Genomic DNA, 17,293 nt, shown 5'->3' on the forward strand with positions numbered 1-17,293 from the left:
AAAACATAGCGTTCCTTTTCATTCCAAATTCGTTTGATTAAAAAATTCGTTCAGTTTCTCGTGATTTGAACGAAACCTGTTTTCTCAAAAGACTTCTTATTTAGTGTAAAATAAAATATAAAATTGTTTTTCTGCATAAAATTTACAGATTGCTGCAGACACATGTGTTTCCGAGTTTCACGGAATCCCTTTTTCAATAAAACGAAGGGTAATCTTTAGGAAAAAAAGTCATGGGGGGGGGGGAGTTCTCATCCTTATATCATTTTACTCAAAAGTATAATGGGTTTGTAATTTCTATGTAGAAAGGTTTTATGTGAACTAAACTTTTTGAAAATCCTTCAATAGCATAAGACGTTAAATAGTTTCTTTGTGCTAAATAAAACTGTAGAAGAGGTACAGCGAAGAAGAAGAAAATAAATACAAAGTTAAGAAATATATAGTTACTGGTAACAGGTGCACTGTTAGCGGAAGAAAAAATACAAGCAAAAAAAAAGGAACTTTACCAGTGCTTTATTACCACTAAGTGAATTTCAGACTCGTTGGAAATTATGTATGAGGAAAAAAAAGTATTTTAAAAGAAGTTATGTAAGCTCCATACAACGTTATGCGCTTTTGCTTTAAGCTTTTCTATGTGCTGATTTTACTGCCGGTAACTGTATTATCTACTTTTAAAGTAACTAAGTGAGCAAGTTTTGATATATAGTTCGTTATATATTTGTTTTGTTTGAAATTTGAATATTTTTAGATCAATGTAAAAGAATCAGTAAATGAATAATGCCTGCATATAAGCCACATTATTTTTAATAGTTCACAGCTTCAAGAGTTCAGGCGGAAAATCACGTCAGTCAAAATAACCTAATTTTATAATATACGAAGTTTTATGTTCGACTAACCAGATTTTCCCTCAGTACGGCCTATTTTCAAGCAAATATTTAAGCTGATTTGACTTTTGAACAAAGGACGATAGTCTACTAGAAAAGTATACTTCAGCAACCACCTAAGTAGTATCATTATTCCGTTACCATTAAAAATATGAGAGATTGGAAATTTAGGAATGATTAAATACCTATACGAAGAAAAATATAAAATACATATATAACAACATTAAATCCACAAATTTGCATAGAATATTTACGTGTTTCCTGGTTTTAAGCAACCCTCTATTCAATGAGTTTTCGAATGTAAATCGCCTGTAACTTTCATGTGCATACAAAGCATGTTGGTTCTGCTTTTTTTTTTAATTCAAAATAAATACTTCTCTTTTCTCAAGCAATGTAGCTTTGATAATTTTTTTTAAATTTAATGTATGGTTTAGTATATGTATATATGTTTTTCTTTCAAAGGATTTCCTACTCCAACTGTCATCTGGCGCAAAGGATCGCGAATTCTTGCAGGAAATGTCAAAGTGGATGAGATAGGGGTGGTTAGAAATGAATTTATTTTTAATCGTTTGAGAAGAGAAGATCTGTTGACTGTGCTTACTTGTCAAGCATCGAATAATAATCTCACTGGTCCTGTATACACATCAGTGACTCTTGATCTGAATTGTAAGTATAGGTGCTAGATTAAAAACTTGAAACTAATGATTTTTATATTGTACATGGTTGTTTTACCATTTTCTACCTATTTCCTCTCAAAAGATACTCGTTTCAAAAATCTGATCAATATCCTTTTATAGCGTGAAATTTACTTTTATTTGAGACAAAACGTGACTTATTTTTTTTCTTTTTCCAATTGTTCATGTTGAAAATGTTTCATGATTTTTCTCCACGGCGCAACCCCCCCCCCCCCCAACCCAAACAAAATACTTTTTCGCGTACTTACAGATGTATATTTTTTCTATTAACACTTCACTTTAAATATCTCATACTATATTCCTTTTCGGCTTGAAATTTCCTTTCATTTAATACCACACGTTTTTTTTTTCCCCATTTCTAAATTTTTTTCGTGGCTTTTTAAGATGGCAGCTAAACATCACCATTTTTCGCAATAGTATGGGTGAATATTTTTAGTATGTTTACTTTTCTCATATTTTATTTTTTTTTTTAACTGGAAATTATCTATTATTTGATCCCACACGTGATTTTTTTTTTTAAGTTTTTTTCCTGATTTTTCAAAATGGCGGCCAAAAACCAGATTTGTCCCAACGGAACCTATGCATATTTTTGTATGTTCATCAGGTGCATGTTACCTACCATTTACCACAACAATCATTTCTGTTTCAATTTGTTTAACCCCTTACGCTATTGCTATGCACTAATAATAGCCCAATATAAACCATATTTGTGGTTTTCTTGGTACAATTCATTTGTATTTGCGAGTTATTATTCATCATAATCTATCTAAAGAATCGGGCAAAGTTTGTTTTTCAAACACCTGTCGAAAAACCATATTCATGATAGAGGTGTTTTTCTTTTTCCCCAGGTAGCAAGCACACTTCTTTTCATAACCGTTTTAAAATGGCTGTAAACGTTGTTACAATGATTTCAAAACGTTTCAGAAACGTTCAAACATTATGTACATGTATGCTGCCAGGGTTGTCACGAGCTACTCGTGGATAAAAAGATTATTGGCAAGTTAATCGACTATTGTTAATAACGGTTCTTATCTTTTTCATTGACCATTAATGAAATTTGGCATAAAAGTGATTTTCCAATTGTTTTTTTATATATATATATATTAAGTGTAATTTATACGTTTATTATTTTTTCGGGTTGGAATATGACTATCAAAAGAGAAATTCCCTAGGTACACTTAACTTTCAAGATTTGGAAAGTAACTTTTCAATTACTTATTTTCTGTTTGAACCAATATAAACTCAAAACAAGAGAAAAAGAGATAGAAATAAAACATTCCTTATTAGTACTAAATGCATGGTACATCCTACGCAAGACGGTCATAACTCACTCAAAGTTGAAAACTTCAAAAAAAAAAGAGTTTAAGATGTTTCACAAAGTGAATGCTTCATCATCTGATTAAGTTAAAAGTTTGTTAATTACTTTTTAAGTTAGTTATGGTAATTATAACATTCTCCGTATGTAATTACTGCTTTACAGTCCCTGCCCCCGTTCTTGCTTTTTTAAACTAGTCATACTCTAGAACGAACTGTTATTGTCTGTTTTTCTTTTTTTGGCATCAAAACCAGATAGTGAGTTTTCAGTTATAATCACTAGTTTAAACTTAAATTTTAAGGGTTTGCCAACTTGGATAGTTTGCACTATTACAGCTTACAAAAATGTATTTAACAGTAAACTATTTCTTGCTAATTTACTGCTTTGTATTTCGTGTATAAAACTATCAACTCCATCTTCTTTTGTCTTTCTATTCAACGAGTGAAACCACAGAGCGTCCAGATAACAACTGCTCCAAGTGTTCTGAAAGCTGGTCAGAGAATTGAGGTCAACTGCCAAAGCGAAGGTTCTAGACCACCTGCTAGAATATCCTGGATCAAGGGAAGCGAGAGAGTTGACCATCAAGCCATTCAAAATACTTTCGGCAGTATCTCTGTCAGCACCCTAAGCTTTGCTGCGGCTGCTGAGGACAACGGAAAGAAACTGACGTGTGAAGCCCAAAACCCAGAACTTCCTGAAAGTGCCTTGCAAGATAGTTGGAATCTTAGTGTCTTATGTAAGTAACAGCTGCGATTAAATTATTCCATAAAATCTTAGCGTTTTAAGTACATAACACTTGCAATTCAAAGTGTCTTGGATTGAGCCTTGTAACCGAGTTAGAATATTAACGTTTTATGTAAGTAAAAGTTTCAATCCAATATTTGTATGAAATCTTAGTGTGTTATGAAAAACACATTTGCAATCTAACTACTTCTTTTAATCTTAGTGGAGACGTACCAAGTGGCAGTTTGGCCGAGTACTGAGTACTCTGCCTTTCACTACTTGGCTGAGTACCGAGTTGCCGAGTACCAAATATGTTTTAAGAAGAGCCACCGACACACACATGATGAATTTTGAACTCATTGGAATAGTAGTATAGACCTTTATGTAAATATAATAGATTTTAAAACAAAATTAAAGCTGAAATTTAACGACGCATTATTTAAAAAAAATTGTTTGTGTCAAAAAAGTCCGCCAAACATACATAACTTTTGAAATCAAATAAAACGTTAAAAGCACAAATATTCAGGAACGCTGCAGACACATGTTTCTACATTACAAGGAACGTCTTTTTCAGTGCATAAAATGTGAGCTAATGAAAGTAAAGACATCAGACAAAAAAGTCCGACTTTTGTAGATAGTCTCCAAATTTATAAGTTCACATTTTGGGCATTCCTTGTAACGCCAAAACACGTGTCTGCAGTGTTCGAGCACATTTATGCTTTTAATGTTGTTTTATTTGCTTTTATTTTTTAAGCAAAGGTATTTTTATATTTCTTATTAATAATTTTTGTAGCCAAAATCCATTTAATAATATAAAATTCATATTTTCTATACTTACCCTTTTTGCCCCATTTTTAATGAATAATAATTAATAATTTTATTAACTTGGGGGACATTAAAATAAAGATTTACTCCATTGAAGCGTAACAAACTTCAGTATTCTCTAAATTTAAATTTGACTTGTGAATATAAATTGTAAATGATTGTAGTACATTATATGCTTGCACTTTTTTATTAATTGCACAATATGTATTGAACAATATTCATTATTTACAACTACTTGGTATTGGCCGAGTATCTGATCAAAATTTGGCCGAGTACCGAGTACTTGGCAAATTGGCTGAGTAGGCCGAGTACCGAGTAGTTACTGAGTACTCGGTACATCTCTAAATCTTAGCATCTTATTCTAGTAGCAAATTGCAACTTAACTATATAAATTAATCTTAGCGTCTCATGTAGGAAGACATTTGTAATCCACTTATCTGATGGTCTTTTCCTAGCATTTATCATGGTGAAGCGTTTAAATTTTAATAAATAATTTCAATTTATTGTGGAAGCAATGTTGCAAATAAATGTTATAAACATATGAAACGATAATGGTTTCGAATATTTTTATTTTTCGTTCAATTTAAGTTGTCGCTAAATTTTAAATATAAAGTGTTATAGAATATGGTCGTAGAAAATGTATCATTTATGTTTGACTACTTAAATATCATGTATTTACTGTGCAATACGGATATCGATTTGTTAGAAAAATGCTTAAAATGTCCTCATCTTTGCAAATACGTGGACGTTCTATATAGCACATACACACCTCTTTTCCCTGCATAATCTAGTGCACCTGTCAGAAGTTATTTTAATAATATATTTCTAAGGCTTTTAAATTTGTTTACATTTCCCGTTATGCTGATATTACAAATTCAGCGTACAATGAAGCTTCGCAAGCTGTGTACTACAAACTGAGACTACATAACAAGTTTAAAATAATGGAAGCCAAACAGTCAAAAATAAATTATCACTGACTTGGCTTATTTACTATTTCATACAAACTTAATAGCTATTATTCTATAGCAGATAACTTAAAGCAAATATTCTAGAGTCTATACTCATGGTTCTCACTTATTTAAAGCACGAGAAGAGATTAAGTGCCAACGTTAAAATTTATTACAAAACATATCCCTAATAAACGTATTTATATATAACTTATAATGAACCTATTGAAACTTAGACTGATACAATTTTTTCTGACAGCTTTGATTTCTGATTCTAAGAATTGTATTCGTTGCACTATTTGTGCTCCATATTGACACCTGACTCTATTGAGGACCGCAGTTTCTTCTGAGGCATATTCCACTTGTACAATTTAAATTAGTTTCCAACATTATTTTCGGAGATTGTAAAAACTAATATCTTTCAATGGGTAATAGAGTTTGTTGTTGCTACTTGTTCATTCCCTCCTTATAAATTACAGTAGAACCTCGTTTATCAGCCACCATGTTTATCTGGATTCTAGTTTATCCGGATCAATTTGTAGAATTTAAAATCAGTATATTTACTTAAATAATGATTTTAAATTACGACAGCAAGATCAGAACTAAAAATACGTCTAATATCTGGGTTTTATTTTGATTAAACGTACAATTCCTGCATAGTACGTAAAATAAAACCGGACGAACAACATGCCGTACTAAGGAGTCCGACACCGCTGCTGCTGAAATACAAATTATGATGTGCTTTTGCGAGAAACGATGCTGAATTATTTTGTAACAAAACATTGTTAGTTGCTACAATAAAGATGATATTGCTTATTAAAAATATTTTGCTTATTCCCGGAACATCCGGGATTTTTGATTATCCGAATTGCTATTGTCCCAGTTAATCTGAATAAATGGTTTATACTGTATGAACAGAACATAACTATATGATCTGCGACAAAGTTATAAAGTGGTTTCCATTCTTTAGATGCTACCATGTATTAAAACCGCAATGACATTTATCGTCATAAAGCATTTGCACTCTATCTGAAACACATCACCAAAAATCATTAATATATCACTTCAGGAAATAAAATCTCACGTCGTAATTGAAAGCACAAATATAACCAACTAACCTAAAGCTTACTTCCTTTCACAGATCCACCTCAGTTATCTCTCGTCTTTGGTGCTAGTGAACAATACGAACATATCAGAGAGGGAAGTGACGTGTACTTCGAGTGCAACATACAAGCCAATCCTCCAGTAACGGAAGTGAGGTGGCGGTTCCAGTCCAGAAATCTTGTGCACGATCCTCTCAGGGGGATCATTGTCCGGAACCACTCTCTCCTCTTGCACAACGTGGGCAAGAGACACCGAGGCACTTACCAGTGTTTGGCTTCGAATACACAAGGAAGAGGAAGAAGCGAAGAAGTGGTCCTGAGGATTCAATGTGAGTAATGTTGCTGAGTGTGTTCTGGGATGATTGATTGAGATGTGTTAGGTGATTTTCTTAGAAGTTTCTGATAGAGAAGGATATATATATATATATAATTTCTTAATCCGAAACTGCTATTCATCTTGCCGGGTAAGAGAAACATATTTGTTTCGCTCACTATAATTTCACTACTAGTGATCTTCATTTATGTAGTGATTAGGTGCTTTAAACATTGATGCATACTATTGCATAATGTAATTGTTACAAAATGCTGATGTGTATGAACGAATAATTGTTAGTAAGGTCATGAAAAATTTTTAATAAAACTATAACTTAGGAACTAAAACAAATATTGTTCATTTATTCATTTTTATCTCAAATCAACACTAAATGTTTACCTTGAACACTTTGAATGTACTATATTCATGATTAAGAGTAGCCATCTGACGTCTTTCTTTATATTTATATCTTTATCAACTGAATTCGTTAAATCATTTAAAAATTATTTCCCTGTTAAAATATTTTTACAAACATAATTATACTTTTATTGTATTCATGAAAGAGATGACAGTATATCCCTAACACGCAATGCTTACCCATAAAAATCTAAGATAAATTTCAGATAAGCATAATGTTTTCTCGCTACTGTTGATGTCAGAAAAAAAAAGATAACAGCGCGATGATATTTAAAAAGAGACTTTTTCTAAAGAAATAGGAGTCTTCTCTAAAATGAACCAAATGTCCCATAACAGGAAATATCCAACGGTGTTTAGCGCAAATAAACAGATTTCAGAATACACGTGTTTCGAGGTTTCAAGGAACCCCTTTTTCAATTCAAAGGTGTGAGCTTCTAGATGTAAAGATACAAAGGTATTTATTTATTGCTTCAAATGTCACATGTCTAGTGCAATAAAATTTAAGTCCCTACAATAAGAAACTATTATTTATGAAAATTACAAACTCCCTAACGGGCAATTAAAGAAAGGGTCAGCATAAAACAATGTTCTTATATGTGCCTGAGTAGGAAAAACTGGAAGATATGTATTTTTATCACAAATGCGTACATTACGCAATTTGCTGGAGGAGCGAAAGCGATACTTAAAAATTGCAGTAAAAAATTCCTTACAGATGAAAGCATTGCTTAAGTTTGGGGTTAAGAGACTGGAAAAAAAAATGTACGGATGATTTCTAAAATACAACGTGCGGTAAAATCACCAGTTCACTAGTTGTCGAAACTTATAGAGAATAAGCTGAAAATTACGCGCATCAAATTAAAATATTATTTACAATTTATATTAAAAAAGCAGTAATTAGTTCTTTGTTTTATGCATTTTTTTTATCAAACTGGTGTTTAAATTTGCAAGGCTTACCTTTAAGTCTGTGTCAACTTCTAGTGGAATGTCAACCATTGATATATAGTTCAATTTTACTATTTTTTAAATTTATTATTATGTGTAACATAGACTATATGTAAAATGCAAATATGTACCTTTCAGATTCACCTATATGTAATAGTCATCAGCGCCGAAACTATGGAATTGCCAAAGACGAACAAACTAATGTCAGTTGTACTGTGGATGCTGATCCCTTGGATGTTATTTTTAGTTGGGCTTTTAACAATAGCCTCTCAGAAAACATGGATATTTACAGCTTTGAAAGCATTAGTGGAAGTCAAAGCGTTGCGAAATATACTCCAAAGAAAAAGTCGGACTACGGTTTCCTATATTGCTTTGCGAAAAACAATGTTGGAAGCATGCGAGAACCGTGTATCTTCAACATAGTGCCTATCGGTAAGATTCTTTTTTCTAAAAAATCTAATTCAATTTTAACAAAAGTATAACCATTTCTTATTCATTCGTCATTGATTGAAATAGCATTTTTAGTTTTAAGTTAAAAGGTATTTTTTTACGTAGATGGATGAAAAAGTAATATTGACTTCACATCAGAACGTTGAAGTTCCTGTACTAGATTTGGATAAATTGCTTTTTAAAATACTAAATACGGACTTCACTTTGGAACTTCGAAGTTTCCTTGTATCAAATCTGTATGAATTGAATTTTAAGTAACAAATAATGACTTCACTTTCGAACGTCAAAGATCTCCTGTATCAAACCTAAATAAGTAGAATTTCAAATAAAAAATATTGACTTCACTTCAGAACATCAAAGATTTTTTGTATCAAATCTGAATGAGTTGAATTTTAAAGTAATAAATATTGTCTTCACTTCAGAACGTCGACGTTTCTCTGTACTAAATCTGGATAATTGAATTCTGAGCTAGAAACAGAACTGATTAACAGACAAATGAATGTGAGCGTTTCACACTGTAGTTTTAGACACTCTGCCTCCTGTGGTATTTCATATTTCAATCTTCTTGGGATGTCTCGTAGCCTCTATTATCCAGAAAAAATTTCTCAGCCTAGTTATTCGTTAACTAAAATAAAACCTGTCATGCACTGAAAATACTAAATTAATTTTAAAAATACTGGTTATGGAAAATCCATTTTGTCCTTCGTGCAAATTATTATTGATTCCTTTTTTTTCGGTGAAAATATAGTCCAGTCATTTGGTCGAAAAAAAAGGGGTTATCTGGAAAGTTTTCCGGGAGTTTTGAAAATTGGTAATTTTATAGATTTTGATGTGCTCTTTTCGAATTTCCACTTTGCCACCTCGTATCTTTGCCACTCGCGCCGCCATATTGAAAAAATGGCGTCTAAAAGCGGTATTTTGATGATATCTCCGTTCTGACTTATTTTACGATAAAAACATATTTTACAAAATTAAACTAGAGAAAATTTCCTACAATTTATGTCACAACATTTTTTTTCGTAAAATAAATAGCTTCGGCGTACGAGCGCCGCAAAAAATTATTTAACACGCGTTATCGCAGAATAAGTCGTTCCACACTACTTTGAGGTTTAGTTATCATAACACATAGAGGAAACGCAGAGTTTAATTAATAAGCGCATAGTACAAACACAAATTCAATCGATTTACAAGTTAATTTACTAACTGCATAAATACTCACAGTCCACAAATTAAAATTCTTTTTGCGGTAGAAATGAGGGAGATGAAAAAGACAATACGGAAACCAAATTCCATTTCAGTTATTTCTACCTATCTGCACTAAAACACCGAAATAGACTTCCAACCAGGCGCCACGTAGATTCCCCCCCTCTTTCCCTTTACGAAATTTCTACCGTTAGAACTCAATAAAATATTTTAGTCTGCGTCATCAGTATACTTGTTACGAAAAAATTATTGAAAAAATGGCGTCTAAAAGCGGTATTTTGACTATATCTCCTTTCTGACTTATTTTACGACAAAAAATATCATATACAAAATTAATTTAGGCATTATATATATTAATTTACATACAAAATTAAACAAGAAAAATTTCCTTCAATTTATATCATAAAGGGTTTTTTTTTTTTGCAAAATAAATAATTTATGCGTACGAGCGCCGAAAAGTGTTATTTAACAGCATTTTCGCGTAGATATTTTTGATCAACCAAGAGTTACTGGTTCACCGTCTTCAGTATCGATTGAGACGTCATGCAATTTCTTCGACATCATCTGCGATGAGATCATCAAATTCATCATGAGCTTCTTCGTTTTCTATTCCATCATTCGTTTGCTCGAAAACCGTCTCCGTTTCTTCCTCTTCATCGCTATCATGTGATAAACTTTGCGAATTCTCACAATTACCACCTGTACGATTAGTACACATAACGGAGCATTTTAACCCGGCTTTTCTGCATCCACAGGCTTTTTGACATCTTTTTTGCATTTGCAAGAAATAAGTCTTAGTAAGGTCTGCGGAGCTGGAGGGTCAAGCGTCATAACAGGAATTAACCCATTCTTATTTCTATTCCACCCCCACTGCTCTGGGTTTTTTTCATTCCTACACCACTGCTGAATCTGGTGATAAGATCGAAAAGAATGTTGTCTTGCTGCTGCTTCTGTTGGAGGTAGCGACGAAATATTAAATTTACTTTTATATGCGGATTTTACAAAGCACTCATATCTGTAGGCGTTTAAAGTCATGTTTTTCTTGCTTTTTTTACTTTTCACTTCACTGAAACCGTATAAGTCAAGAAGGAAGTCTTCTCCAGCTTTAGCAATGATCTCTGGATCAGCATTTGGATTTTTAAACGCTTTAATAGACTCACTTAAATTTGGATTTTTTCGTAGTACGTTAATAAATTTCGTTTTTCCTTGATTGAAAAGGGCACATGTTGTATCACAGCCACTAAAGGCATGCAAGAATAAAATATGATCTACGGCTGTCTTATCTATGATACTGTCAGTTGTATATATTTGTTGCGAAATTTTTCCTTTTCCTGGTTTGAGCATATATATGTTTGATCGCTTAGATAGAGCTGTCAAAAGAATAAGATCTACATCTTCGCCTACAACAATTACGGAATCGAATGCTGAAGAAACACTTATCGCAGTATTGATTATTAAAGTGTCTGCATCTTCTGTGGCTTGTTTGACCACAATATTAAAAAAAAAAAAAACTTTATGATATAAATTGTAGGAAATTTTTCTTGTTTAATTTTGTATGTAAATTAATATATATAATGCATAAATTAATTTTGTATATGATTTTTTTGTCGTAAAATAAGTCAGAAAGGAGATATCGTCAAAATACCGCTTTTAGACGCCATTTTTTCAATAATTTTTTCGTAACAAGTATACTGATGACGCAGACTAAAATATTTTATTGAGTTCTACCGGTAGAAATTTCGGAAAGGGAGAGAGGGGGGAATCCACGTGGCGCCTGGTTGGAAGAGTCTATTTCGGTGTTTTAGTGCAGATAGGAAGAAATAACTGAAATGGAATTTGGTTTCCGTATTGCCTTTTTCCTCTCGCTCATTTCTACCACAAAAAGAATTTTAATTTGTGGATTGTGAGTTTTTATGCAGTTAGTAAATTAACTTGTAAATCGATTGAATTTGTGTTTGTACTATATGCTTACTAATTAAACTCTGCGTTTCCTCGATGTGTTATGATAACTAAACCTCAAAGTAGTGTGGAACGACTTATTCTGCGATAACGCGTGTTAAATAATATTTTGCGACGCTCGTACGCCGAAGCTATTTATTTTACGAAAAAATTGTTGTGACATGAATTGTAGGAAATTTTCTCTAGTTTAATTTTGTAACATATTTTTTTGTCGTAAAATAAGTCAGAACGGAGATATCATCAAAATACCGCTTTTAGACGCCCTTTTTTCAATATGGCGGAGCGAGCGGCAAAGATACGAGGTGGCAAAGTGGAAATTCGAAAAGAACACATCAAAATCTATAAAATTACCAATTTTCAAAACTCCCGGAAAACTTTCCAGGTAAAACTACCAGATGACTGGACTAATAGGCAATTTGTGAAATATTTGAATAAGGAAGAATAAAAATAAAAAAACTTACTTCTAAAACCAAGGCCTCATTTAAATATTCAAGCATACCTCATTACAAATTTCCTCTCAAACATTCATTAAACTTGATAATACATGCTGCATCATGTACAAAGAGCTGAATAGTCGATGAGTGGAAGAAAATTAATCTCAAAATAATAATTTTTCGTAACAATTTCCGATTTACATACGTGTTATATAAGTTATCTTTTGCAAATATTTAAACTGTACTTTGATGATTTTCTGTTTAACAATGATAAGGAATAGTATAAGTATGATGCTGGAAAGCTTATTCTTTTGTAGTTTTCTGGAAATAGTAGAAAAATCATTTCAATAAGTAAGAGAGAAATAATAATGTTTTCGCAGAAACTTTACCACATTTTTTGGTTATATGTGCTGAATGTTGGAATATTTTTCAGCATGAGGGGTAAATGATAACGTTTGTCTTATTTTTGCATGCGTTTTTATTGATTTTGTATGTACTGTTGTAATGTTGTAAAAGATAATGGTTCAGTTAGTAGAGTTTTTTTTTTTTTTTTTTGTCTGAAATAATATTTCCCTAGAATATGAATACAATGTAATAGTTATATTCAGTTAAATAAGAGGGAACTGAAAACACGTTGTTTTAAATCAAGTTCTTCAAAAGATTTTTTTGACATCACATTCTAAGGGGTTACAGCACAAATTTAGCCTTTGATTTCGCTATTTGAAGTGCATTTTTTTAAAATTGTATGTTGTTTTTGTTAATAAAACTGCTAGTGTACATTAATCGATTGATTTTCAGAAAAAAGTGTAAAATGCACATACAGTCCATATTTTTAGTGTTATATATACAATTCAACAACAAAGTATGATCGCTCCCGTGAAACGATATGAAATTATGTACTAAACTTTTAATAAACCCAATTTGTATTTACGTTATGTTACGTTATGAGACAAGGTATGATGCAAAGCACGATAGGTCCGATACAGATGAACCAATTATGCTGTGTACTCTCCTCAGAGACACTGCGTACATACGGCATGCTGCATCAAACCAAACATACATGTATTGTGGCAGCGCTTGGAAATAATAAAATTATGAAATACAAGGCAGGGGAGGCCGGAGAAAAATACGTTTTGAATCAATGCTACATCTTTCTTAACTTGCAGTTTTTCAAATATTTGTTATCATGACCTTTTTTTTTTTTGATGAAATATATTTTTTTATTGAGCACATTGTTTTTGTACAGATATTAATATTCTAAACATATCGGTGGGTGAATACTACAAATAGGTAACTGTAATTCAGTTTTTATACTGATTCTAGAAAAACACAAAAATTTTATGCTTTCCCCCAACTTTTAGAAAATATACAGATTATTTTACATTAAACCAATATTTGAAACAGTGAGTAGCAAAGAAATGTAAGTGGACTTTTTAAAGTTAAGTTTTGAGTAAAACGTGTTTAAAGTTCAGATCCCAGGTAGGTCTTTTATTGAAATTTCTTTCTAAATCTTGTTATAGCACAGAACCTTTAAAGCTGCTACTACCATCTCTTGCACCATAACAGAGAAAAGATTCTCCAAGAATTTGTCTTAGTTTACTTGATTTTTTTTTTTTTTTTTGACTCTTACATCTATTTTTTTCCCACTGCCTCATTTCTAGATTTTTCAATTGGAAGAACTTGTTTCCTCTTCCGAACAAAAATGTTCAACAAAAGTAAAATTTTAATTTTTTTTTCTCCTTAAAGTAACGGCACCAGTCACAGGCATCGTTCTCAGCTTTGCTCAATTTTCTGAGTCTTTTAATGTATTTACACTTTTAAAACTATTTTTCGCTCACGCAGCAACATCTCATCTAGCGTTCAGCTGCTTCTAAAGCCTCTGAATTAGTTAATTATATTTTATTTGCTCATGTCCGATCCCCAGTAACAGACACCTAAAATAATGATTAAACCCAGCAGGGTGAGGAAGGGATTAGTAATAGACGAATTTCCACTTTTCTCTTTAAAATAGGCAAAGGTTCTCTACTTTTAGAATTAAATCCTTTTTGAACTCAAATGAACGTGAAACACCATCTGACTTCGTAGTGGCTGTTAATAACCTTCCACCACTACTTTGTAAATACCAACTGTCTCATAAAATTCACTTTGATAACACTAGATGGTTGCACCGTATGTATAGGTTACAGCAACATTAATTTTACCCAATTAAACGGTTCATTAGTTTAATCCAAAACTATGACGGTGTTACTGGACACGTGTCTGTTACTGGTGACACTATTTCGGTTTTTTTTTATAAATTTGTAATTACCGGGTTGTAGAACTCCTCGACGATAGGATTCTTAGCAGCATTTATGAAAAGCGTGATTACGTCTAAAACTATGACGGTGTTACTGGACACGTGTTTGTTACTGGTGACACTATTTCAGTTTTTTTTTAATTTGTAGTTACCAAGTTGTAGAACTCCTCGACGATAGGATTCTTCGCAGCATTTATGAAAAGAGTGATTACGTCTAAAACTATGACGGTGTTACTGGACACGTGTCTGTTTCTGGTGACACTATTTCGTTTTTTTTTTCAATTTGTAGTTACCGAGTTGTAGAACTTCTCGACGGTAGGATTCTTAGCAGCATTTATGAAAAGAGTGATTACGTCTAAAACTATGACAGTGTTACTGGACACGTGTCTGTTTCTGGTGACACTATTTCGGTTTTTTTTTTTTTCAATTTGTAGTTTCCGAGTTGTAGAACTTCTCGACGATAGGATTCTTCGCAGCATTTATGAAAAGAGTGATTACGTCTAAAACTATGACGGTGTTACTGGACACGTGTCTGTTTCTGATGACACTATTTCGGTTTTTTTTTTCAATTTGTAGTTACTGAGTTGTAGAACTTCTCGACGATAGGATTCTTAGCAGCATTTATGAAAAGAGTGATTACGAAGTAAACCTCAGCGAAATGTTATGACATCCCTTAACTGCATGCGCATATTTGAGTAACACGAGATGAGTCAAAACAAAAATTAGTTTTATGCTTCTTTATCTTTCAGGACCACCCGATCCTCTACAAAACTGCACAATAACAAATCAGTCATTTAGTGCTCTTACTCTTTCATGCGAAGCTGGGGACGACGGAGGTACTCAACAAAATTTCCATCTCGAAATTTACAGCATGAAACGGGAACAATTACTCGCAAACATTACATCCTACGAAACCCCAAACTTTATAGTGAAGGGCCTGCCGACGGGAACATCTTTTATTGTCGTCATTTATTCCTCAAACTCTAAAGGACGGAGCACATCTGTAGCATTAACAGCAGCGACGTTGTTTTCAGCCGAGCGACAAATGGGTATGTGTACTTAATCTCTGGATTATTCAAAATATTATCTTCTCCTGGTCGTATTTCACATAATCAGTTTTATTTTTAGTACTTAGTAACGGATTTCAGTGTTTTAATTTCTGAAATTTGATGTTTTTTCAGTATTAATTTGTTTGTGATTGAAATGAGTTTTCTTTTTTAGTTTAGACTTATTGTTTATGACTAGTTTGAAAATAAACAAATTTCTCACCGAAATTAGTGTCACGTCTTTGGCATATTTAAAAGAAAAATTACTGTTTTAAAATTTTATTTAAATGCAATTTTGCTCCAGAAGGGTACTTGATATAACTGGTGCGTGAAGCATAAACATTATAATTTGAATAACATTGTTAAAATTCGACAATTCAGAATGAAATTTTCCAACTTTCAACTACTAGTAACATCTTATTAAATAGGACTTGAAGAATTAACTATCCTTCTTATAAATTATAATAATTTAGAAAAACTGATGCAAAAGTAGTATTACGCAAAAACTTTCTATTTTTTTTTATTTTTATTTATTTAGACGTTTTTTAGGTATACCTTTATTGCCACAGGTTAGCAATACAAGCTAAATTAAAGTGCATACATTAATTTGAACCTCTTGACATAAGCAAACTGTTTAAATTTGTTGACGCAAAATTGTAATGATAAAGATATACACGTTTCTCTCAAAGTTTAGTCGAGAAAAGAATCGCTTAAATATACACATGAATTTATCCTTTGTTTACTATTATTGGTTTGATAAACCCGCATTAAAATTCAAAAAAAGAAAACTCGAATTATTGACAAAAAGGCACTAATAAAAGGATTAAGCATAAAACATTCTTCATAAATGTTATAGGAAATTCCGTTTCAAAAGAAGTTTATTTCGTCAGGTTGTGTTTTTCGTTTGATAAGCATTAGACCCGCCCTCTATGGCACCTATTAAAATTGATTATTGTAATTTCAATGCGTCAATGTAATTTAAGTTCTATGTATACTTTTTTGAAAAAAAAAATAAGACTGACTGACACAAACACTAAAAAATAAAATTAAGTTTGGAAAATCCTCATTGAATGCGTAGCACAGCATTTTAGTTACACAATTGTAAAACATCAGAAATAGTAAACTGCATATGTAATAAAGCAACTATACAATTTGAATCAAGCCTGTACAGATGTCAGCCATTTACTTTTTCAAGTAGGATATTTTGTGCTCAATTGTGTGTGAATTAAAAAAAATTGTATTTTAAGTTGGAAGTCCCCTATCAGATAAAAATGCATTTAAAAGAGAAAATAGAGAAAATTCACCACTCCCATAATTGGGTCTTAAATAATTATAACAATTCTAAGGAAATATTATTGCATTTTTTAACTTTTTTAAACTGAGGTTATTTGAAATTTTAACTAGTAACTGATAAGTTATATTTTAGAATTTTTTTTTAAACAACAATTCTGATATTCCTGTCTTGTCAATCTCTAAGGTCTTGTTTTTTTAGGAACATGGTATGACCTTAATATATTAATGAGTAAACAAAGGTTCTTATAACCATACATTTTCAAAATGACTTGAAATTGCGTCAAATATTTTCCTGTCAAAAACCACATTTCTAAACTTTTAATCATCTTCTCGAAACACTGAGTCTCAAAAGTTTCCAAAAGAAGTAAGCCTTTTGATCATCCCGCCATCATTCAAACAAAAGTCATAACAAACAATTTCCAACAAAAATACTACATAAACAAACTTTCAA

At 32.0% G+C, this 17,293-nt stretch overlaps 1 protein-coding gene across 1 annotated transcript in view; it reads left to right on the forward strand.

The window, feature by feature from the left end:
• Positions 1–17,293, forward strand: part of LOC129226653 (neural cell adhesion molecule 1-like) — a 49,966-nt gene that overhangs the window by 12,804 nt on the left and 19,869 nt on the right. Inside the window, exons 5-9 of the mRNA XM_054861284.1 lie at positions 1,344–1,547; positions 3,334–3,627; positions 6,528–6,818; positions 8,300–8,593; positions 15,253–15,552. Of these exons, the coding sequence (XP_054717259.1) occupies positions 1,344–1,547; positions 3,334–3,627; positions 6,528–6,818; positions 8,300–8,593; positions 15,253–15,552 (1,383 nt within the window). The remainder of the gene's footprint in view (positions 1–1,343; positions 1,548–3,333; positions 3,628–6,527; positions 6,819–8,299; positions 8,594–15,252; positions 15,553–17,293) is intronic.

This window comes from Uloborus diversus, chromosome 7 (assembly GCF_026930045.1).
Source record: "Uloborus diversus isolate 005 chromosome 7, Udiv.v.3.1, whole genome shotgun sequence".
In the NCBI taxonomy this organism is placed as follows: Eukaryota; Metazoa; Arthropoda; class Arachnida; order Araneae; family Uloboridae; genus Uloborus; species Uloborus diversus.